The 25,597-nt window shown below is 44.9% G+C and overlaps 1 protein-coding gene across 3 annotated transcripts in view; it reads right to left on the reverse strand.

Moving 5' to 3' along the window:
• Camk1d (calcium/calmodulin dependent protein kinase ID) overlaps positions 1-25,597 on the reverse strand; it is a 414,346-nt gene that overhangs the window by 45,601 nt on the left and 343,148 nt on the right. For all 3 annotated transcript variants that reach the window (XM_021643605.2, XM_060372960.1, XM_021643604.2), the window contains exons 4-5: positions 17,571-17,709; positions 9,316-9,442 (exon numbers count right to left, since the gene is read on the reverse strand). In XM_021643605.2, coding sequence (XP_021499280.1) covers positions 9,316-9,442; positions 17,571-17,709 — 266 coding nt within the window. The remainder of the gene's footprint in view (positions 1-9,315; positions 9,443-17,570; positions 17,710-25,597) is intronic.

Below are 25,597 nucleotides of genomic sequence, written 5' to 3' on the forward strand. Positions count from 1 at the left end.
AACAGTAGGTCTAGAATTTAACACGAAGGGATTTATTGCTGTAAGGCACAATCAACCCACATATGGAAAATTCCACTCCGTGGGCAACAATGTCCATAAACCATGCTATTTTATACTGACTTAGGGAAGGTGTTCCTGGTAAGGGTGGAGGCTCAGAGATTCGGGGAAGGAAAAAAAAAAGATCATGAGCCTTCTACTTTGTTTGTTTGTTTTCTTAATAACTGCTGATTTTTCTTCATGAAAGGGATGCGGAAAAAGACTTATCTAAGTGGAAAAGTGAGAGAGCCACTGTCCTGTGCAGGAGGGGACATAAGTCCCACTCTTATGAAGACCAGGACTTTCCCCCTTTCTGAGCATGCTGGGATATAGCCAGAAGCAGTACTTGCTAGGAGAATAATCAAAGAAGCCATCACTCTGACACCAAGTTCAAGTTCACATTGGAGGTGATTTGTTCCCTCCCCTCCTTAGATGTTTGTCCTGCCCTTCCTGTCAGCATGTCATAGATGATCAGCTCAGTGGGTGAAGGACAGTGACACAATTAGGCAGGTGCAGCCCTGGATGGCAGAATAAAAGTCAATGGTCTAGAACCAATAGGAACAGCATTGCCTGCTTTGTGCAATCATTTCATCACTGGTGACTAGAGTGCCTCCCTTTACTGGGTCCTGGCTTTATGGGGCAAGGATATGACTCTGGCTACTGCTCCATCGGAACACAGTGCTCCTCTCCTCCTGGGCACTGAGCTCAGACAGAGGCCCTGGAACTAACTGGACACCAGCTGTGGGAGCTGCCTTCTCAAGCAAGAGTGTGAGAAGACAGAAGTGCTTTTGGTTAGCTCATATGTAGTCTGACTGAAAGTCTAGAATTAGTGCATTTGTCCTAAATAAAGTCCATGGTGTCTTTGCCTATAATCATAAAACTTGGTAAGTAGAACTACACGAAACCCTGACTCAAACAAACAAAAGGCAACTCTATGTTGTCAGTATCTGAATTAAAGGAAAGGGTAGATTTATAGGTAGGCTTCTCCGCCATTATATGTTAGAGATAATATTATCTGCCCATGCTTTGGTGTCCTGTTTTTCAGGGTACATACCACTCTGGCCTGGAGTGATGCTTGAGTGAAAAGAACATGTGGTCTGTGTAAGAGCTGAATGTGGCCTCTCTGGATAAGGGATGCCAGGAAGCACGTGAGCCCAAAGTTAAACTGTTGGATCACAAGTGTAATCTGGTCCTTCAGAAAGACGCCAGGAAGACACCTCTCTAGCACATGAGTGAGACCAGTCAGAACTGCAGCAGAGTTTCAAGGAGTGAGGGACACTGCACATGACAGAGGTGTCAAGAAAATGTCTTTGATTATTTAAATTCGTATGAGACAGGGTTGTATATAGCCCAGCCTCGCCTCAGACTCACTATATAGACAAGGATGGCCTTGAACTTCTGATCCTCCGTCCTTTTCCTCCCAAGTGCTAGAATGACTGGTACGTAACACCATCAGTATGGTTTATGCTGTGCTGGGAATCAAACCCAGGGCTTTGTCCATGCTGGGCAAGTACTCTACCAACTGAACTACTTCCCCAGTGAAGGCTTCTTTTAAACAGTGGGGAAGATGAAGGTTCAGAGATGAAAAAATAAAAGTTCTAGAGATCAAGGGCAATAAAACTCAGTTTTTAATGATATTAGAACTTCAGATGTACACTTTAGGAGAGTATTTGGCCTTGGGGGAGAATTTCATTACAACAAGGAGATGCTGTGTTCTTAAGTCTGTTTCAGGAGAATTCTTAGCATCAATATTTAAACAAACAAACCAACAAACAAACCAACCAATACATGATGAGGAATGTCCCGTGAAGACCTGATGGTGGACTGCTTCCTCTCTTCAGAGTATTAGAATCGGGATAGAGCTGAGCCTGGGGCGATAGGACATGCCTGTATTACCAGCACTTAAGAGACTGAGATGGGAGGATGATGAAATTTGAAGGCAACTTTGTCTCCACAACAAGATCTTGTCTCTAAAGAAACACACACACACACACACACACACACACACACACACACACACGCCATCTAAATCCAAATGTCGAACCAGACCAAACAACTACCTGAAACACAGTCTCATCCTTCGCCATAGTTGGTCTTCCATCATCTTCTATCACAGAGAGTGCGAGTTTCTTGGGACAGCTCTGAATGCCTTCTGTTACTATAGATGCTTTTGTTGATTCTCGCCCATGACTTAAAGCTGTAATTTCCTAAGAAGTCTATTGCTAAAGAGCATCAGCTCATTCTGATGTTCCAATGACCCCTTGAATTTGATTACAGGAGTGGAAAGTGCCTATGAATGCATCACCCTGGCTAATGACTACCTTTTGGACCTAGACTGGGATTACTATTCCAACTCTACTAAGCCAGTGTGTGGATGACAAGTGGAGGAATAAGGACAGGAAGGGAGTGGAAAATCAGGAAGCAGCTGTGGTGTTGGAAGCAACTTGGAATTCAGCGGACTGGAAGAGTTCGGATGTCTGAGGAAGGAACTGTAGTGCAAGGTGGTAATAGATGACTGGTGCATGACCCTCATAGGTTGGTGCAAGGATTTAGCCTTCCATTTTGTCTAGTTTGTGACTGACCAAAGCACTTCATTGCTGAGATAATCTGTCCTTCTGAAGTCTGACAAGAAGCTACATTTTTTGCTTTTTTGTTTGGGCTCTGGGGACTGAAATCATGTCCTCATGTTTTAAAAAATTGTGGTAAGAGGAAAACGCAGGACATAGAGCGTCACCGTAGAGTGCTGGCCCAGGATGGGCAAGACCCTGGCTTCGATCCCCAACTACATTCTACCAGCAAAGAGCGATTTAGTGTGGGCGCACATGCAAGGCTGGATTCATTTTGTCCACATTCCAATAATGAGCTTCTGCTCTGAATCTATGTTTACTCCTAGAAAGACTGATGAAAAACACAACACATTACCTGGAAGTCTCCCCATTAGGGGCCCCATCTTTTCTAACAAGTAGGGTCTAGTTATAGCACATGGCAGGAAATGCTTGCTGAAGGTTATCATTGCCAGGCTGGTGTGAATGAAGGAACCAGAAAAGTCTCACCTGGATCACCTGCCTACCATCAGCTCTGCATGACAAGTTATCAGATACAGAAAATCTCATTTTAGCCCTGACCTGGGAGAGGATGAGAACAATGACATAATGCATCCAGTCAGCTGCCAAAGTATGACACTAAGTGACAAAACAAAAAGCAAAGCTCTGCTAAGGAGAATCTAGCACAGTAAAGAGAGGAGCTCCAAGGAAAGATCAATGGAGATCACCTGGGCTGCTGAGGAAAACAAAAATGAGAGATGCCCATCAAATTAATACAATTTTCTCCTGCCTCTGTGAGGACAGAGGTAATGGCAGGACTTCACTGGCATAGGCTTATTGTATATTTACAGAAGTGCACATATCTTGGAAAAACCAAGTCTTGGAGACAGCTCAGCGATAGAACACTTGCCCAGCACGGAGAGAGCATAGGTTTATCCCTATAACTGTCCCCCACCCCACAGAAGTTAAAGAGGATATATGGATATCTATCTATATGATAAAACAAGTGTGAAGGAAAGGAGTGGCCTCCCCATCTCCCCAGCCAGTGAGAGGGGTCTGTAAGCACATGCTTTCAGGAGTTGAGGGGATGGATCGATTGGTAACATGTTTATTGTACAAGCCCAAGGACTTGAGTTCGTACCCCTAGCACCCAAGTGAAAACCAGGAGCTACTCTACAATCCCAGTGGCAGGAAGGAAGAGACAGATGACTCCCTATAGCTTGCTGGATCCAGAGATTCCAGATCCTGTGAGAGATCATGTCTCTAATGATAAGGGAGGGGGCAAGTGAAGAAGACACCTGACATTGGCCTTGATTTTCACACAGACACCTATGTATATCTACACACACCTAGATGAACATGAACAAATGCTCTCCCCCATTATGTCCCAGTGAGACACTGAACCCCAAACGCAGACATTTACATTCAGACCTGCTATGACTGGTATCTGTTACAGGCTAGGTTATCAGGGGGTGCTGCTTCCAGTACTAACATTATGTGGATCCACATTTCTGGTTGTCAAGCCCTTCCCAATCTTAAATATCAACTCAAGGTCTAAAAATTCAGTGATCCCTGAATCAAGGGCATTCCTCTAACTAGACAGAAAAAAGGAAGCTTTCGAAGAATGCTGACCAAATGTTCACTAGCTTCATTTAAGGAAGAGCAAGAACAAATGTGTTTAAACTACTTTAGGCAAGTTAAGGCAGAAATAGTGTAATGATGCCTGCCATTGCTGGGCTAGCAATGTTGAAGGTAAGTTCTGGAAGGATACTGGAAGTCTAGGGACTCACCAATCAGCCATGAATTAAGATTTTTGCTCATGTGGTTTTGATTATAAAGTAATGCTCCCAAGTGTCAATGATCTCCCCCAGTTTCTTGTCAAGAGCAACCAGGAAATAGTAGTAATGCAATGCTCTGGGAGCAAAAATTTGCAGAGTGATAACTCACTGCTCAATGTGAGCCAACAATGAACTTTCACTTCAGCACCATGGTGGCTCAGGCAGCGTCCCCGCCAGCAGCTTCCTTCCTGTCTCTACAGCAGCACCATGGTGGCTCAGGCAGCGTCCCTGCCAGCAGCCGCCTTCCTGTCTCTACAGCAGCACCATGGTGGCTCAGGCAGCGTCCCTGCCAGCAGCTTCCTTCCTGTCTCTACAGCAGCACCATGGTGGCTCAGGCAGCGTCCCTGCCAGCAGCTGCCTTCCTGTCTCTACAGCAGTACCCTGGCAGGAGAGCAACAGGGTGGCCTATTCTTGAGTGACACATAGCCACTTGATCTGTATATCTGAAGTTCTCTTAAGTTTTAATTTTGTTTCTGAAACCAGAAGACCTGATTATGGTCCTTGAATCTCAACAACCAAGTTAGTGTACAGAAAAAGTGAAATGAGCAAACAAACCAAAACCCCAAAATAAACAAGCAAGCAAGCACACACACACATACACACACACACACACACACACACACAACCCCAGGCTCTGCTGTACTGAATAAAAGTATATTTGTCACTTCTGCTCTTTATCAATTACATGACTGAGACAAATGCCTTCTGTCACATACTCAATGACCTCAGGGGACCCATTTGGGCATTTTAATTAATTCCACAGATCAGACACTCTAACTGACTAAATTTCTTAGTTGCGACTTTGCCTCTTGATGGTGGCATCAGGGAGAATGGAACACTTGACTTAATTAAATGGATTCCACATCCAGGTCTATACCACACTGACAGATAACACGTTCCCCTGAGCAGCCCGCTGCCACCAGATGGGCCAATCATTTCTCCTCTTTATCACTAACAGAAAGCACTCACTTGCAGCAGCCTGTTCTCCAAGCTAAAGGAGCTTGGTCCTTCCTCATACATCCTACAGTTAGCAGCAGAGAGGAGTCCAGGACTTGTGTGTCACCGGTAACTCTTCTTGCCTTTCCCTGAGCTCTGCCTTCCTTTGGTGTTTCCAGAAGTTTTCTCTTGGTTGTTCTAGCTACTGATGATCCCTCCTTACCAGAACTTTACAGTTTGCTTGTGAACTACACTTGTTATGCTATATTTGGAATACATAACCATCTATATGTCTTGCATTGTATACCTTGCCACACCACACTGGAGCTGGATGGAACAAGCCACTGAAGCTACATGCAGCAGGAACTCAATGGCAGAGATGGAGACACGCTCAGTAAGTGCCAGTTTCCAGGGGCCACACTTGCCTTTTATAAAAAATATATGTAGGCACAGGGAAAACAGCTCATCTGATAAAATGCTCGCTATGCGAGCATGAGGCTAAGAACCCTGCCCCTAGAGTGTTCACAGAAAGCTGCGTGGATGAGGAAAAGCTTGTAATCCCAACATTGGGTAGGCAGTAGGAAGATCCTGGGCTCACTGCCCACTCAAGCCAGCCTAGTCGGCATGCCGTATGTCCCAGTGACAAATGCTGTCTCAAGAAAACAGGGTGGATGGTGCCTGAGGAACCACACCCAAGATTGCCTCTGAGTGTCCACCTGTATGCACACTCCTCCATTACACACCCTCATGTGTGTTACCGAGACAACGCAGGGAAGAATTTTCCTATAACCTGTCTCTGTCCCACTGAAATGTAAAGACAATAGGGTAGGGATTTCTGCCTGTCCCACCTCCCCCCTTTCTTCATACACACACACACACACACACACACACACACACACATATATATGTAAGATAGTAAGACAGAGACCTTGCTGGAGCCCAAACCACAGGGCAGCGAAGAGACGAAGTAGACGTGGACTCGTGCTCAATATGATCAGAAGGGATGCACTGGAAGAGGGGAGGAAAGGGAATGTTGAAGGAGAGCTTGAGGCAGCATGGCAACCAGAAGAGGGTAGCGTCTCAGCGGGGTTTGGATGGGTGCATAGAAGACTGGCATGGAGACTTGGGGGTGAAAAAAGACACACTTTGGCTGACGACACCCAAAGACCAAAGACCCTTTTCACTTGGGGTGCTCAGTAAATATGAACAGATCCGGTAGCTCTATTGCTATTGCTCTAAAAGAACTTGATATTTTCACACAAATACTTGCTTACCTGCCCTTTAAGAAGGAGCCACTGTCCCTGAAACCATCTATCATCTCTGGTCACAGCAACAAACCAAAGCAAAAGCTGCAGGTGGTGGCCACCTAGAAACAGAGAAACTGCATCCACACAGGGGAGCCAAGCATCTATCTAGAGAGTTAGAGCTTTCAGGTAGCAGAATTAAAGGGAGATCAGCAAGGTGCATAGGTAAGAATATGATTGTCGGAGCAGGTAGGCCTCAGCTCAAAAGCCAGAAGGCAAAAACAGGGCCAGAACCACGGCACCCAAGCAGCCTGGAGAAGATGGCGTGAGGTCTGGGGGCTTAGAGCCTTCTTGACCATGAGACTGAATCTCACAACACAAGCCTTCTCAGTTCTGATGGCCATGATTTACAGATGATGGGTCAGAGAAAATCCTTCTCTGCAGACTCCCTCATCTCTCAGAGATGCCAAGGGTTCGCTTTTTCATTCATTCCCTTTCTGTGTGCCCGAAGGCGTAGACAGCAAGCTCGAGGGAGACACTTTCCACACTCCCTCGCATCTTTGCTCCAGCTGCGTATGTGCTGGTATCTCACAGAACTCACTTTCCACAATCTCCATACTCCACAGTCCTGCCTACCTATCCCTCACCATATTATCCTAAATCCAGTGATGGCTGGCAGGCCCGTCTGTCCCTCTCTGGCATCTCTATGGCTGTAGGGTCACTCAGTGCACATCCACAGTCCAGGACCACGAGTCCCACCGTGACAGCCCCCACAGCTTCCGCCTGCCACGTCCCCTTGGATCCAATCCTGAATCTCTCACTCCTTTCCCTTCCTTCATTTTACTCACCATTCCCCTCTGCTTCCCTCCTCTGATTAACTTGGAAAATGAAACAGTGGTGACATATCAATTTTGATATGACAATGTAATTATGCAAGGACTTGAAACACAATGGGGTATCTCCAAAGTCACGGGGAACTCCCCACAGTGCTCTGCCGCCTCCAGACCCATTTGGTTTCAGATTGGATCTCCTCAGCCTGTTGGGAAGGTTGCCTAGTTGAACCTGAAGACTCACGGAAATAATACAAGCTGTGTAATACTGATTCTCCCTTCTTTAGGGGAGCTTACGCCGTGTTTGCCCTTTCCCCTCTGTCATTCCCTTTCTTCTTCTCTCCCTTCTTGTTCTCTCCCTTCTCTTCTATTACCTCTCCCCCCACCCCCTTTTTTGGACAACATTTACTATACAGCCCAGGCTGGCTTCAAACTTGCTTTCTTCCTGCCTCTCCCCTGACCTGCCAGTGCTGGGAACACAGGAATGTGCTGCCAGGCCCAGTGCGCATACTGCCTTCACGAAGAAAGTCCTTCAAAGTTTGCACGAGGATTCAGCCTCGTTTCTCAACCCTCCACCACCTTCAGACCCACCGGTTTGCCCTCTCTCTGCCTTTGGCTTTTTACCAAGCTTGTTCCTCTGCTTAGAATGAGCCTCTTCTCTACCTTCCAGTGACCGGCTCCTTGAATGCTCAAACAACAGTCCCCACCCCAAGTCCTCTCAACATAGTTCTGAGTCCTCCTTAATCTGTGTTAGTATTTGCTGCATGCTGCTGGCTCTGTTTCCCTCAGCAAGCACAATCTGAAATGGACTTGTCCATTTGTTTCTTCTTTGTGGTCCCTTGTTTCAATGACCAGGCAAGCTCCATGAAGTGCTAGTGACACAGTAGGCACCGGACACACATGTGATAAGTGAATGAATTCCACTGATGGGAACAGTTGTCCAGGTAAGTGTTCCCTAAAGGCCCATGTGATAGAGCCCTGGTTCTCAGCAAATGATACTTTTGGGAGTTGGCAGAACACTGAAGTAGGGCCTATTCTAAGGTTTCCTGGTCATCAGGGCTACACCTTTGAAAGGGTTATTATTCCACTCTTTCCTCGCCTTTCTCCTTCACATCCCAGCCACAAGGTAAATGGTTTTGCCAAGTGCTGTTGTCATAATGTGCTGCTTTGCTGCGAGCCCAAAAGCTACAGGGCCCATCAGTCACAGTCTGAAATCTCTAAAACCACAAGGCAAAAATTAACCTTTTCTCTTTATAAGCTGATATATCTCCGGTGTTTGTTATAGTAATAGAACGCTATCACAGTTCCCATGGGCTTTCTCCAAAACACAAAAGATAAATCTAGAGACCAACTGTTCAAAGCTATCAGCAGCCTTCTCTGCATTTTATGAGTAACATGCATTTATGATTTTAGGAAAAACTGTCAGGACACCTGGCTTTGCTGCATAGGTCAGGGTGAGTTGACCTGAGAGAATGACTAATTCATGGCTTCTTCCATATTCCTCATATCAGCATTTCCTCTCTGGCTGCATTGATCTCAACATTTTGCATGTTTTATTGAGCCTGCCCATACCTTATCGTAAGCTTGGTGCTTCACTGTAAATCATCCAAAAATAGACACACACGCTAATTTGCTCTTAGACTCCAGTCGGGCCCACAACCAAATCAAACAGGATTTCCACCCAACTGCTAAAAGGTTTCGGGAAAATCACTTCACTACTAATTTGCTGGGCTGTCTCTCAAGATATCTATCCCTCCTTCAAGAGAAAGGCAGGCAGTTGTGGTATGTGCTGGGCTCCAGTGCTTCAGAAGGAAGATGAGGTTGACATGAAGACACTCCAGCTTCACGGGCACAAACAAGCATCCACAGGCACATTCACTGTCCTTACCAACATAGCCTGGGGTCCCGCAGGCCGTGGACATCACATCTCCTTTGCCCTCCATTTTTGACAAGCCAAAGTCACTGATCATTATCTTGGACTCCTCGTCTTGACTGTAGTACAAGAGATTTTCAGGCTAGAAAAAACAAAACAAAATGAAAACAACTTATAGGTTGTCAATCAAGCCTGGGTGTAGGCCTATCACTCCGCTACTCGGGAGAACATGTCTCTCCAAATAAAATATAAAATGAGGCCTGGGCACATAGCCCAGTGGTAGAGGGCTTGTTTAACATGCAAGAAGTCCTGGACTCAACCCCCAAGACTGAAAGCAAGCAAACAACCCAACAAGTGAACAGCAGGTACACTTAAAGCTGCCTTACTTATGGGAGAGTCAACAAACTCGAAATTAAGAACAACCTTGACTTTTAGACATAGAAAATGTCTGCACAAATAGATTAAAATAGCAGTGCAATTAAAATAGCAGTGCTTTCTGAAGAGGTTGCGGAGGGCCACGAGAGCACTTGGTGCAAGCAAGTCTTCAACGCTACTCTTTCCCATTACAACTATTTCGTCTCCTTTAAAAGAACAACCATGTTTTGAGGGAACATAAGAAGCCGGTAGCTCTCACACTGTCATTAGTTCTTGGATAGGGGAACAGGATTCCCAGGAGATGAAAGCACATTTGCAGGTTCTCACGAGTTCTTTTTTTCTTTTTTCTTCTTTTTTTAAAATAAATCAGAGACCCTTGCGGGTTGCTTTGCTGTGATGCAAGGCTCTGTCCTGGCTCTCGGCAGCATCCTCCCATGCCCTGCAGCCCTGGCAGATGGGCTGCACGTTGCACATTGCTGAGATCATCACCTGCTCACACCCCTTCCAGGGAAGAAAGGAGAGCTCTGAGAATGAAAGAAGTAGCCCTTTCCAGTCATGCGCCCTGAAAGGCTCTGTCTTCTGGCTGCCTTTGCGCCAAGCACGGACTCTGGCATCTTCTGGTTACCCCTCTGAACAGACAGCGGAGAGCTCGGACAGTAGTACCACACTGTCTGACAGATCGGCTGTCCTTGACTTGTTTGCTTCCTTGTGGCATTTTGTTTTAATCCAGGATCTTCCAGTCTAAGCTGGCCTGGAACTTTTTATGGTTTCAAACTCATGATCCTCCTGCCTCCGCCTCCTGGAATCACAGGGGTGTGCCTCTGTGTCCAGCTAGTCTTCACTTCGGTTTTGTGATGTCAGTGGGAGGGACTTCCTTGGGGCAGGCAATATGACATTATTTGCATAGAGTTTTAGGCAAAACTAGGGATTGTCATTGGTCCAGGCAAGGTCCCAGACAGGGCTTGTGGATACCATGATTCACCTGTCTCAGGCTAGTTCTGCAGGACTGAGAAACTCAACACGGAAGAGGAACCTGCATTTTTCAGTTATCCTTTTCTTTTTGTGTGGTTTCTGTTGATGCTATCCCTCAGGGTGATGGTGTCAGGTCTGTCTGGTCACAGTCAACCGCCAGGACAGTTCTGGAGATTTATTGAGTAAAAAAGTACTTGCTGCTCTTGCCTATAATAAACCTTTAGGAAATGAGAGCAGAATGAAGGATCTGGAATGGAAGCTCATTTTCCCACACCATTTCCAGACTTGTTACCCTCCCAGCCCGAGGATAAAGCCATATCCTCTCTTGAAAGGCTTCTGGGGTGAATCTTTGGTCGCTAAGCATGCAGTTTAGGAATTATTGTAGGTCGTGTGATAGGACACGGTTAGGAAGTGTCTCTTGGCCTTGTTGTATATCATTGCTACCTGTTTACCTGTGAGGGTATTAAATGGAGGAGATGCATCCTTGGATAGATCTGAGATGGGGTGGGCTTGGATCTCTGGGTGGTGGTGGTGTGTGAGATTCTAGCATGCAGTCTCTGCTATGAAGAAATTGTAAGAACAGGCCAAGACTCCGTCCTCAACCAAAACTTGGCCAGGCTCCTTTGAGCCCTCTTGAGAACAAAGCCTTGACCTTGGCCTCTCAAGTCCCTCTTGCTCTAGCCAGGCCGCCAAGCACAGTCTTAGCATGGATCAAGAGAACTCTCTTTAGGGTAGCGGTTCTCAACCTGTGGGTCTCAACCTCTTTGGGGGTCAGTGCCCCTTTTACAGGAGTTGCATATTAGCTATTCTTCATATCAGATATTTATCTTATAATTCATAACAGTAGCAAAATTACAGTTATGATATAGCAACAAAAATAATTTTATGATGGGGGGTCACACAACTGATTAGAAAGATTGAGAAGCACAGCTTTAAAGGGAATTCCCACCTGGTGCATCTGACGCTATTACAGAAACAATTATTCAGATATTTTTACGGGACAGTGAGTGCTCTTTACTACCACCATACCACCATGGGGCTTTACAGGAAGGGGGATCTGCTTCAACTCCAGTGCTACAAAAGTTAAGTGGAAATTTACAGCAAAGGGCAGGCTGGAGGAGAGTGGCTGAAATGTTGCTGTGAGGTAGTAAGTAAGGAGCTGGCAAAGCCAACTTGACGGGACATTCGTCTAAGGCACAAGATAGGGCGATGTGATATTGAGGTGGGAGATAAGATGTTTGGTCAGGCTGGGAGTGTTGGTGCATGTCTGTAATCCTAGCAACTTGGGGAGGCAGAGACAGAGGAAGGTGGATCTCTGTGAGTTTGAGGCCAGCCTGGTCTACAAAGTGAGTCCAGAACAGCCAAGGCTACATACACAGACAAACCCTGTATCAAACAAAACAAAACAAACAAAACCAAGAAAAGAAATTGGGTCAGATATTAAAATACATCTGAATTCAGAATGTTTCTTTCTAAAACTAGACTAAATAAGTACAATCTATAGACAGAGGACAGACTCAAAGGCCCACACCTGGTCAGAAAAGAGAGGACTCAGAAAAGTTGCAATCAGGGCTGAAGAGATGGCTCAGAGGTTAAGAGCACTGGCTGCTCTTCCAAAGGTCCTGAGTTTGATTCCCAGCAACCACATGATGGCTCATAACCATCTATAATGAGATCTGGTGCCCTCTTCTGGTGTGCAGGCAGAACACTATACATAATAAATAAATCTTAAAAAGAAAGGAAGGAAAGAAAGAAAGAAAAGAAAAGTTGCAATTAATCTATTTGAGTCAAAGTGGATCTTTGTCCATATGAGAGCCTCTGGCCTGCCTTTACAGAGAGATTTGTTAGGTCATTTTATTTATTTAAAAAATATTATTTTGCATTTGTTTTTGTTTCTTTGTGTATTTTGTGGCACTGTGGCTCAAACCCAGGGTCTTGAATGTGCTAAGTAAGGGCTCCATTGCTGAGCTACAGCCAGTACTGCCCTAATCCTCAGCCACTCTTTGGCTGATTAAGCAAGACTCCTGATAGCTCTTAATGATTTTCTTCTAAAAAAAATCATTTTGTTTTGTGCATATGTCTGTGTGTGTGTGTGTGTGTGTTGAGAGGTGTTGAAACATGTGGAGGCCAGAGGTCAACACTGAGTATCTTCCTCAAATACTTTCCACCTTTTTTTGTTATTGTTGTTTGTTTCTGTTTTCCATATGAGGCAGGGTCTTTCCACTGAATATAGGGTCTGCCTGTTGGGCTCGGGAGTCCACAGACTCTCTTATGTCTGCCTCCCCGGTGCTGGGACTGCAGGTGTAGACTGTCATGCCTGGACTTTTCGTGTGAGTGCTGGTGAGCACCTCAGCTCTTCACTCACATAGCAGGCATTTGTGGGCTGAGTCATCTACCCAGTCCTCAGTAACCCGGCAGGGGCTGTGCTCTCCACATCCCACCCCTGTTCCTCTAAGAGCCCACTTGTTCCTGTGTTCAGAGTGAGAGTTAGGCCCAGTCTCTCTCCTCTATGCAGTGGTCTGAAACAAAGGCTTCTCTCTTGCTGTAATAAATGTCAAAACATTTTTTTTCCTTTAACAGAACCCAAAGGAAAAAATATTTTCAATCACTTGAAATAGGTATACAAAGAGTAGCTGTTGTCAGTAGTCATCATGACAGTTTTGTGGATGAAGAATGAGATTTGAAGAAAATCAAGTGATGCTGAAGGATGTTTTGAAATGAAAATGAAGTGGGCCAGTCTGTCATTGAAACAGGAATAATGCTTGGAAAATGGGAGAAGGGGTTCCTCTTATTATAAAATCATGGGGTTTAGGATTTATTCATTGATGAACAGTGAGATGCATTCACAGGTGTAGAGACAGCTCTAGTTTGTCACCACTGGCTCTTAATCCTCTGCAGCTAGAGAAATGAGCACGTGACTCATCTCACTAACTGAAGCTCAGCTCAGGCAAAGGACTGCCAAGCACCATCCCCAACACACATACACATACAAGCACACACACACACACACACACACACACACCCCTTCCTCCATACTTTTCTGAACAGTTATCTCAGGAGAGGGTTAAAGCAACTAAACATTCACCACGTCTATCAATACTCTGAGTTGATTCAAGATTTGGCAATGGCAGCAAGGCTTTTCCTGGCAGGTGGGAGTAGAGAGGCAGAGCTGGGGCAGCAAGGGGTCACCTAAGGGATGCCTCAGAAGCTGTACGAAGGCTGGGGGAGTGAAAGCCACAAAGAGCATCTCACCACACTGCATCACTGTCCCTACTGTCAGGAGGGAGCCCTGAGAAGGGCCTGGTCTCGCCTGAGAAACTCTTTTGCTGCATATTATGGCATTTCTGTAGGACAGGCAACACCCAGGATAGACTATCCAGCTCCCTCCTTGATGATAATTTATACAGTAATTGTTTAAAAAAGATATCATTAACACATTCCTGGGAACGTTACTACTGCCATGTAACAACACAGAATTCCATTTTCTCAACAGGGGGCAGTTTTGCACCTCAGTGAACAAAATTCAGCAAAACCTAAAGACATTTTTGGTTGTCATGACTCCAGGAAGGATGCTGGAAATCTAGAGGGTAGAAGTCAGGGATTCGGCTAAACATCCTGCAGAGCACAGGACTGTTGCCCACGCAGAGTCCACAGGGCAGAGCTAAGGAACCCACTCAAGTCAGAGGCAGGCGTGGGAGTCACTTCCTTTCTCACTCCCTGCATGTTAACGAAACAGAACACTCACTCATCTCCAGCAGTTTCCCAGGGCCCACCGGACAGAAGAACACCTATCGGAAGGAAGAGCAGGCATGTTTGCTCATGGGTTGGGGTGGCAGTGCAGACCATGCGCCTGTCTTTCATTGACACTCTCAGGCTGTCTGCTGCTGTAGCTTAGACTGGGTGGCTTCCATACTCTTAGGAGTTGATGAAAATTTAATACCACATGGATGAAACTCCTCGGAGCCTCTGAAAAGGGATCATACAAAATCCTAACACAGCCATTGTTTTCTGCCACAGGGATAAACCCAGTTGTCAGAACCGTCTTCCCCATTCCTTTGACTGCCACCAGAAGTCACATGTTCTTGTGACTCCCTAGGCTGAGAACTGTAAGAACTTGTCAAAAGCTTTGAGTAGAAATGGAAAATGGTCTCCTGTCTTGCTGACCCACCTTTTAAGGGAAACATGAACACTGCTCTTCCTGAATAGGTTTTAATTGATTGTAACTTATTTTTTTTTTAAAGAAGCACTGTCTTGCACACCACATCTCTGAAGTTGTGACACTAATTTGCTTAGCAACCACTATATAGCAGCCACTATGGGTTCAAAGCACAGACTTGGCATGGGAGCGGGGGGGGGGTGCTGCCTGGCATGGAGGTACTTGGCTGTCTTAAGCTAGAGCATCTCTAACTCTATAGAGCCTCAGGGGCCCAAAGATTAGCTCATCACACTCACAGCCATTTGCTAGCAAGAAGACAGCAAAGGCTAGAAGGGTTTATTGACATTTCTAAGTCTCTTTCCAATAGTTCTTCAAGAGGGGTCCCCAGACTGGCATCACTAATACCTGGGGTTCACTAGAAAGGTAAATTCTTGGGTCCGTTATAGACCTGATTGATCAGAGCCCCTGATTAGTCAGATTGGCAGAGCTAGAACTTAGAGACTTTACTGACCTCCCCACACCTCCCCAACACTGATTGAGGTTGATTAAGTTTTGTATCTATGAAGGGAGATCTCTAGACAGTCCTAAGATAGACTATGGAAAGGAGGAAAAATGGAACCAGAAAAATGATTAGAGAAAATGATACATGGAGGCTAGAGAGATAGGACAGCCATGAAAGACTAGGCTTACAACCAAAAATATAAGAGCAAATGATACATGGAAAGTGGTGGTTTTAATAAAAAAGGCCCCCATTGGTCCATAAAGACTGGCACTATTAGGAGGAGTGGCCTTGTTGGAGTAGGTGTGGCTCTGTTAGAGGAAGTATGTCATTAGGAGGTGGGATTTGGGGTCTCAGAAGTTCAACAAGCCTAGTGGCGTATAGTGTCTCTTCCTGTTGCCTGCTGATCAGGATGTAGAACTCTCTGCTCCCTCTTCAGACCTACGCCTGCCTGTACACTGCCATGCTTCCCCCATGATAACAATGGACTGAACCTCTGAAACTGCAAGCCAGTTGCAATTAAATGTTTTCCTGTGTAATGGTTGGAATGCTCATGGTTTCTTCACAATAATAAACCTCTAAATAAGACAGAAAGGAAAAGAGAAAACTCCAGAGTATATATTTTCTTTTTAAATTAATTTTTTATAAAAATGTGTGGTGCCAGGCATGGAGCCTAGGGTTTACACATGCTAGGCAAGTGCTCAGCCACTGAGCCACACCCCAGCCCAATGGGGAGTCTTCATGAAGGGAAATCTACACCAGCGTACTCCTTAATAGCCACGAGCAGATGATTGGCAGATGTTCAAATTCTGACAAACACTCATAATCGACCCTTTAGCTGACTTCCTGGTGCTGAGGATGGCTTGGTCACCAGGCAGTCGTTTTGATGGTGCATTTATGCTAGTGGGTGAGTGCCTACCTCATTCATGCAGTAGGCTATGGAGCTGGATCTGTAACATACCATGAAGTCACACCACAGCCTGGGTCTTGTTCTTACTTCATTTCCAGTCCTTGTATGCGATAGCTACTGAGACCTGCTTTAGAGGAAGCGAACAGGCCACTAAGGTAGCCACCATAAGGTCCAATTCTCCAGTGCTAATAGATGCAGGATCACTATGCCCATATCTCATAAAGAAAAGTCAGTTTTTTATAGTCTCATCACCCAGGATGCTGAAGCCAGGGAATCTGAAGGTTGTTTGGAAGTCTGTTTAGGCTATAGAATGAAATTCTGCCCAAAAAAGCAAACCAGCAGGACAAAACCAATAGGAAGGAAGGGAAGAAAATAGAGAGACAGTCGGTAAAGCGGAAGAGAGGAGGAGAGCAAGGAAGATAAGAGGAGGGGAGAAAAAAGGAGAGAGGGGTGGGGAAGGGAGGGAAGAAAAGGAGAAAAGAACCTTCAAGACACCAGGAGACAGCTGTACCTGTAAGCTCATTAGCCTGCTGCACTGCTAGCCTACTTTCTCTGCTCCGTGTCGTCCCTGCTGCCCCCTTTCTTTCACATGGCTGTTGTGTTTAAAAGGGGCTGGAGGCAGAGCATGATGCTGAAGAACTCCACTGGCAGTGTCCGAGATAGAAAAGGGGTTATTTCATCTTACAATTTCCAGGTCACAATCAGTCAGGCAAGGAACTCAAAGCAGGAACCTGGAGGCAGGAGTTGATTCAGAAGCCAGGGAGGAATGTCGCTTACTGGCTTGATCCCCAACGCTCACTCAGCTGGCTTTTCTCATACAACCAGCACCACCTGCCCCGTGGTGGCACTGCCCACTGTGGACTGGGCCCTCACACACCAGCATTGATCACAAAGGCTCTCATAGTCTTGCCTTCAGGCCAATCACACAGAGGCATTCCCTCAGTTGAGGTTTCGTCTTTCCTGATGACTTTAATTTGTATCAAATTGACAAAAACAAAACAAAAAAATTAAAAAAAAAAAAAAAAAAAAACAAGAACAAAAAAACCTAACCAGCTCAGGGGTGAAGGATCTCTATGATTTTTCTCTGCTATACAGAATGGTCTTTTGGAAGGTCTTGAATTAATACACACCCACCTCTCTGTGGTCCTGGGGGCTGCTTCATGGTTACAGAATCTTGCAAACAGTGGCCAGCTGCATTAGTTCTGGGCCTCAATGAACTGACACCCCTAAAACTACACAACTGACCATTACACCTCTCTCTTCACAAAGCTGTGGCCCTTCACCATAGCCAATCTTTTCCAGCAGGTGTACTGTGGGTTGCAGAGGGGCTGGATGGTGTTGCTGAGCAATGGCCTCACCTTGAGGTCCCTGTGGACGATGCCCATTCTGTGGAGATAGTACACAGCATCCAGCACCTGACGAATGAGGGTGCTGGCATCTTTCTCTGTATAAAATCCCTTCTCCACTATCCGATCAAAGAGTTCTCCACCAGACACGCTGTGAAACAAAGAAATAAGATGTTAGAAACATGGAGGGCTGCTGAATGATGCAGACACAATCATCTCGTCCCTAAGAGTTCTCAGCAGGACAAAAGAGCCAACTTTATTTTTAAAAGTAACTTTAAAACATGAACCCAATTCTAAGTTTAGAATTTGCCAAACTCTTCTTCAGAAGCAATCCCTAGAAATTGTCCCCATGTCACAGCAGTAAAAAAATTTCTAAAATAAAAGAAAAAGCACAAAAGCAAAAAACAAAATCCCCAAGATTTGGCATAGCTATCCCTAAGAAGTATTTCCTGAGCTTGGTTTCTATTCTCTATTCTCCTGTGACAATGTAGTCAAAATGGCCTCCATGATGAAGCATCATCCAAAATAAGCAGATGACACTGGACTGATGTGTGAGGGTCTTACAGGACAAGACAGCATTGAGAGCAATGTACTAGTCTCTCAGTGGCAGGTTGGGTTCTTGGCCTTTCCACCTACTGAAATGACTGGATGAATCTAGTCAACCCTTTTTAATAATGAATAGATACACACCCTGGAAGGTTATCAGACTCGCAAAGACACTAAAAATTTACAGAAAAGAAAGAGGGTAGGGAAAGGACATTATGGTGTGTGGTGATACCTCCAAACCCAAGAGTTGAGATGCAGAAGCAGAAAGACTGCAAGTTTGGGGCTAGCCTGGGCTACATGGTGAGACCCTGACACAAAACAGAATAATGAAAAGGAGGGCATTACATCACACAGCTCTCTTGTGGTGCTAGTGACAACAGTTCATTCTAATTTACTTTTGAGTTTTATGTTTCATTTGGTGGGCTTGGGGTTTTTAATGTGCATTAAAATGTGACTGTGTGTTGGCCATAGTTCAGGGCAGGGAAAGATGCTGGCTTTGACCCTGCTGTTTCATCCCACCATTCTATGCTGATGCAACCCTGATGAAAAAACAAAACAGAGCAACCTAGAACAGAAACAACTCAACCTATTACCTTCAAAGTTTGGGAACATATGTATCACTAAAAGAACAACTCATTAAGGCATTGTGGAGATAAACTCAGGGGATGCACTATTAAAAATCCCCCAAAATTTCAAAAACACATAAAACATATGTATTAGAAATATTAAAATCATAAACCAGATTTTAAAACAACTCTTTTTCTTTTACAGTTTTTAATACAATAAAAGATAGATGTTAGTGTACACACAAAGATATGATTCACTTTCTGCAAGTCATGGCAATTAATGTGCAATAATGGATCCACTGAAACTGTCTCTGTAAAAAGCTAATAATGAAAACAGAAACGACTGCAGCTATAAAAGACCTGTGTTTTTGAGTTTCATTCCGATACCTGTAGTTGTTCCGAACAATAATGTTGTTGGATAACTTTTCCCTTGCAAAACAAACTGACAGTCTAGATGGGGAAAGCACTCGGGAGAAATAAAAAGCAACCCAGAGTGAAAAGAAACGGGGAACAACAAAGATGACAGTATTTTCAAATGACCATGTTGTCTAAACAATCCATCCTTCAGTGAGCCAAGCTCCCAAGACGTCCTATCTTGGCAAGCGTTGCTGAAATCTCTACATTCTTTGTTTTTCTAGAACTACAAAGGGCTTCCCAAACCCCAGTGTGTGTCAATGTTTGACACGCTGCAGAACCGGGGAGGGTACTACCACAGGAGGACCATACTGTGCGGCAAGGGGAGCTGTGGATGCCCTGCAGGTATCCACCTCATTATTTACTCAGCGCTCACTCAGCTTCTCCCAGCTGCCCACTACTCAGCGGTGGCTGAGTAGCCTCGGATGCAGAGAAGTAGGAGACCTCCCTCGCCCCTTAGCATTGCCACACCTTCAATGCCAGCCTCCCGTCACAGGCCAGCCTGTCACCACCGGGTCTCCTCTGCAGCTGCTGGAGGAGAGGCGACAGTCCCCCCATGCCACCTCTCAACTGAGCATTCCCCAACCCAGCCTTGCCTGCTCCCTTGACCCTCATGCACCCTGCTTCCTCCTCTTGGAAGGTCTGTTTCTACAGTGCGATATGTAAAGTCTTGATGGATTCTGTAAAACGAAAATATGTGCACTGCCAGGGGGCAGCAGTGCGGCGAAAGATGAAGCAGCAGCATCAAGGAATGGCATGTGCTGTCACGGGCCTCGCTATCTGCTCATTTAACATTCTACTTCTTAAACTTCAGATTGCATCCAAGTTTTACTTCCGAACATTGCTCAGGAAGAATTTGGTTTCCTTAGAAACCAGGGCCCTGGGGAAATGTTTATAAACTTGACAGGAGAAAGTAACAATATTAATTTAAAAAGAAATCTTCAATTTGTAAATCACTTCATACTCTCAAAAAGAATCTCATGAGGCACCCATTTTCCAAGCCCACTCTTAAGAAATGAACGCATCTCCCAATTCCTGCTTTGAAGCTGTAAGTCTCAAAGTGACAGTATTTGGGGGTACACCTTCGGGACATCCTTAGGTTGAGATAATGTCATGAAAGGTGGCACCTCCATGATGAATTAGATCCTTATAAGGGGGTCTCTGTCCCATCTGCCAGAGAGGACACCACAGCCAAAATGAGAGTTCTTTACAGAATTAACCTATGCTTCTAGTTCTCCCCACCCCCCGCCACCGCCACTTGGGCTGCGAGAAAATACATTTCCTACATTAAGACACCTGCAATCTCTAGCCACGCCTATCCCATTCTGCCCTGCTCAGGTATAGGCAGTACAATCAACCAATAAGGTATGTCTTAGGCAGGTTTACAAAACAAGGACAGGTGTAACCAGATCTTGAGGGCCAGAAACATGCATTGGACCGACTTCCGACAGCCATAGGCGGTGGACGCTTTGTGATGGGCACTGTGTAATGCACAGGTGTAAGTTCTTTTCTTACTCACTTTACATCCTTGCTGTAGCCCCATTTCTCTTCCCTCCTAGTCCCATCCTCTCTCCTTCCCTAATCCCCTTTTCCTCAGAAAAGGGAGAGGACAGAAGATTCATGGGAGACAGACGGACAGGAAGACAGAAGGAAGGAGGAGACCGCAATGGGTTAGTGTGGAGAAAAATCACACGGGCTGAGAGGAAGGATTCCAATAATGGCGTGAAAAGGCCCGGATGAAAAATACTAGCAAGTATCTTGAGATTATCAATGGAAGGTAGACCAGATGAGGAGGATTATGGTGGATGGCATTGGATGGGGCCTGGGAGGTGAGGGTGAGGATATTGAGACAGTGTGGGTGAAATACCTGTCCAGCCCAAGGTAAATAAGACAATCATAGAATCTAAAGAAGAAGAAAAGAGACACCTGCTTCTTCTGGAAACCACGTGTGAAGCAGATATGAGAAGCTGTACTGCTCCAGAACCAACAGAGGAAGGTGCTTACTCATGGCAAGACACAGGTCTCGTTCTGAGGCGGGCTGACCTGTGTGGGCTGTGTGGAGAGGCTGCCTCATTAGGAAACCTCTGCTGTAAGGTTTCAAGCTCTGTTTTAAAAATGGAACTCTCCAATTAAAGCGGACAACAAATCAGAAGGAAATTAGGATGGGGGTGAGGTATGGGAGATTTGGGAAAGGGAGGAGAAGCCTAAGAATGGATTATACAACACAACGAATTAATGGAGCTTGTCTTTGTCTCCTATCGCTATTAACATAATGTAGATTAGGTGAGTTATAAAGATGAATTTTATCTTGGCTGTGCTTCTGATCCAAGGTCAAAAGGCAAAGGGCTTCTTGCTGGTAGAGTCAGAAAGCATGTAGGGTATTGCATGGAGAGTAAAATGGGTACACAAGAGACCCAGCCAAAGCAGCCTTTACAGCAAATTCACTTGAAAGACTCCATTAGCTATTAATCCATTCGTTATACAAACAGATGCATTCATATACGAGATGAGAGCCCTAATCACCTCTGTGTGTATATATGCATGTATGTGTGTGTGCATGATGGCATGTGTGTGCACATGTGTGCCTAGGCATGTGGAGGCCAGAGGTCCATGTCAATAAACCCCAGGGACTCTTTGTGGACCTTTCCGGCTTTATCATCAAAGATACATACTGTTTCACTAGAGAGCTTTTCCTGTGTGAGTGTTCGGGATAGAACCCAGGTCTTCAAGCTTCTATGGCAAGTACTTTTCTATGGAGCATTAGCCCCAGTCTCCCCCTAATCACCTCCTAAGGATGCCCCATGATCAGAATCTTAATATCATCATGAGTATTAATTTTCAGTGAGCTTCAGAAGGCTGACTTACAGAGTGGCCCTGGATGGAGAGGTTCAGCTTAGGGAATGCAGACATAGGAAGGCAAACTGGCTGTCAAACACCAAGGAACCAAGACAGAAAAGATGGCTCAGCTCTCTTTACTCTCCTGGATGCCAGCTCTGATGTCTTCTAGAGCAGCAAGCCTTTACACTAAAGTTTTGCTTGCACAGTCTCTCATCCTCTTTGCCTCTTACAGTGATGCTGTCGTAACGTGTGCCAACTTATTATGCAAATGTGAAATACTTTGATGTCACAATCTTAATAAAATTTCAGCGTATTTGTAAAACCTTTAAACCATATAAATCCCTATGAATGGAAAAATAATTGTCAAGAAACATATCATTTCAAAGTTACCAGACTGAGAAAACTTTAAGCTTGGACTGCGCTACTGTAGACTACTATTGAGTGTAACTCTGTCAGGATACACACACACACACACACACACACACACACACACACACACACTTGTATTGGTATGTGGCAGCCCATGTGTGTATGTGTGGAGGTCAGAGGTCAATGTTGAGTATCTTCCTCAATCACTTTCCCCCTTCTTTTTGAGGTAGGGTCTTTCACTGAACCTGGTACTCACTAACTGATTTGCTTAGAATGGCTGGCCAGTGAGACCCTGGGATTCACCTATCTCATTTACCCAATTCTGGGTGCTGAGGGTCCAACACAGATCCCGAAGCTTTTGTAACAAGTACATTGCCTGTTGGACTGTCCCAAATAGCCCCCACCACCTAATTTTAAAAGACAGTGTTCTGTTACATTTAAATTTAATGCTCATTACTATGTAAAGTAATTGTACTATGTACAATTGTTACAGTGTGAATGTGAAATGTTAGCCATAGGCTAGCACATTTGAACATTGGTGCCCCTCCCCGCAGCTGGTGGTGCCACTTTGGAGCCTCACTGGAGAAAGCCTCACTGGGGGTGAGGGATGCGGGCTTTGGTATTACACTTCCTGTGCTATCTTTCTTCCCTGACACTGGACTCCATGTAGACAACCACTTCATGTTCCTGCTGCTGTGTCGTCCCTGCTATGATGGGCTGTATCCCCTTAAACCAGTGGTTTTCAACCTGTGGGTTGTGACCTCCTTGGGGTTGCTTATCAGATATCCAGCATATCATGTATTTATGATTTGTAACAGCAGCAAAATCACAGTGATGAGGTAGCAAGAAAATGACTTTATGGTTGGGGGTCACCACAACGTGTGGTGAGGGTCACATCATTAGGAAGGTTGAGAACCACTGCCTTAAACTATAAGTGAAATTATCTCTTTCCTTAAGTTGTTTGTTGTCAGGCATTTGATAACAGTCATGAGAAAAGCAACTAATACACTGTCTAGCAACACCACACACACATTCACCAAAAGAAGTGTCCATCATGATGGCTGGAAAATGGGTTCCACTAGTCTACCCGAGAACATTACTTAGATGTGATCGACTAACAGGAAGAAGACCAAAGAGGGCCACCCATGCTCCATGGACAATAAATTGTCATAAGAAGTTGCATATAACTGTAACGAAGTATCCTAAAACATGGCAGGAGGAAGGCATACTGAGGAAGAGCAATGTGGTCTTCATGCACCCCTCCATCCTAGTCAAGCTGGCTAGAAACATGTGTTTTCTGAGAACAGAGTGTTCTCTTTATAACTAGTGCTGGGGGAAGGTCTTCTTGAATGATACAAGTCGTGACTAGGAGGCTCTACCAACAAAGCATATTTCAGTGGAGAAAGCCTGAGACCCGGAGGGCAGATGGGGCAAGGCCAGTTTCCCTTTTCCACCTTTTCATCAATCAAGTGTCAACTTGATAGAGCCTGGGATTTCCCTCCGCCAGTCAGGGCAGCCCCTCACTCTCCCATTCCTGAACTGAAGTCTGCGCCCCCACTCTGCTCCTGGGGGACTTCCTCACTCAGTACAGTGAGGTCAAGGCTTTATTGTACCCCACCTTTGCCACAATGCTCTCCCCCTTCATCAAATCCTACTTTAATAATTTTCAAAAACAATTTATTCTTAGAATTCCATTTCACAATATCTGCCAGGCTTCAATCTGTTCAGAGAATTCTAAAACACAAACAAAATGATTTTCCAGCTAATGGACCAGAAAAGTTTAACCCCCTGTGTATCATTATATTTTGATTCTGGCTATATTGTCTCCTTTATATCTGGTGCCATGGGGCTGAACTGTGTCTCCCACCCTAAAATCCATACATTGAAATCTTAACTCCCCAGTATACCCCAGTATCTCCAACCAGAGGCAGAGCCTTTGAAAAAGTTAATTAAGGAAAAATAGTTCATCCTAGTATTTATAAAAAGCTACCTTATAAAAAGAGGAAGATGGTATCAGCAGTGGAAGGGGGGCTTATCTTATGTAAGGCCTTAGATTTGCTCTCCAGTACCCAAGAGAAGAACAAGAGACATTGTGCACACAGGAAAAAACAATTAATAAATGGGACCTCATGAAACTGAAAAAAACTTCTTTAAGGTGAAGGACACTATTATTTGGACAAAACATCAGGCTACAGAACAGTAAAATATTTTCACTAACTACATATCCAATAGAGAGCTAACATCTAAAACATATCAAGAACTCAAACAATTGAACATCAAGAAAACAAATAATCCAATTAAAAAGCGGGTACAGATCTAAACAGTATTCTCAAAAGAGTAAACACTTTTGATTAGTTCTTTGGGAATTTCATATAATGTATTTCGATCTCATACACACCCACATTCACTCTGGTTACTGCTGGAGATGGGTTGTACGAGCGAGGGCGGAAACAGGCAGATGAGGGGAGAGTAAGTGGAGGGGCTGGTATCTGACTGAGTCACTGGATAGGGGTGGTACCTGTTTTGGAGACACAGTGGGTTCACAGATGAAGTCACGTCGATAGGCAAGGAGGAGAAGATTGCAGAATGTCTTTGATTTTTGACTTGAGGAATAGGTAGATGGTGACACCACTCTTTCAAATGCGAATTGCAATGGGTGGTTTTTCTCAGTAACTTTTTGGCTGAGTTACTAGGTGCCCAGGTTTCTGGGTGACCATGATCTCAAAGAATGTTTTTGAGGGCATTTCTGAAAGAGATTGCTTTTTAAATTGACAAACTCAGTGAATTAGTCAGCCTTCTCCAACATGGGTGGGTACCATAAAATCTGTTATGCCTCTTGACTGATGGGTGGAGCTGAAATACTAGTCTTTCCCCATCTTTAGACATGCATTTGTATCCTACTGCCCCCTGGCTTGCATACCTATGCATGTAGACTGAATTATGCCACTGACTTTCCTGTGCCTCTCACCTGCAGATGACAGATTGTGGGATATCTCAGTCTCCTTATTCACATGAACCTATGCTAGTCAATCAACCAACCAATCACTACCTAGTGCTTTTGTTCCCATAGAAACCCCTAGCTAATACAAGGATCCTGATGAAAGTATAGTTTTGGAAGAGTAAAATTATGTAAGGTGTTGGAAAACAGAATTTTCTAATATGGAAATACTCATTTTCTCTATTGTCCAATATGGTAGTCGCTAGGAATGCGTGGCTAGTTAACTGAAGAAATAGCTTTTAATTTTATCTAACTTTAGTTAGTGTTAGGAGTCACATGTTGGATGGCACAGATTTAGAGCCCTGGGT

Source organism: Meriones unguiculatus, chromosome 19, assembly GCF_030254825.1.
Source record: "Meriones unguiculatus strain TT.TT164.6M chromosome 19, Bangor_MerUng_6.1, whole genome shotgun sequence".
Taxonomy (NCBI): domain Eukaryota; kingdom Metazoa; phylum Chordata; class Mammalia; order Rodentia; family Muridae; genus Meriones; species Meriones unguiculatus.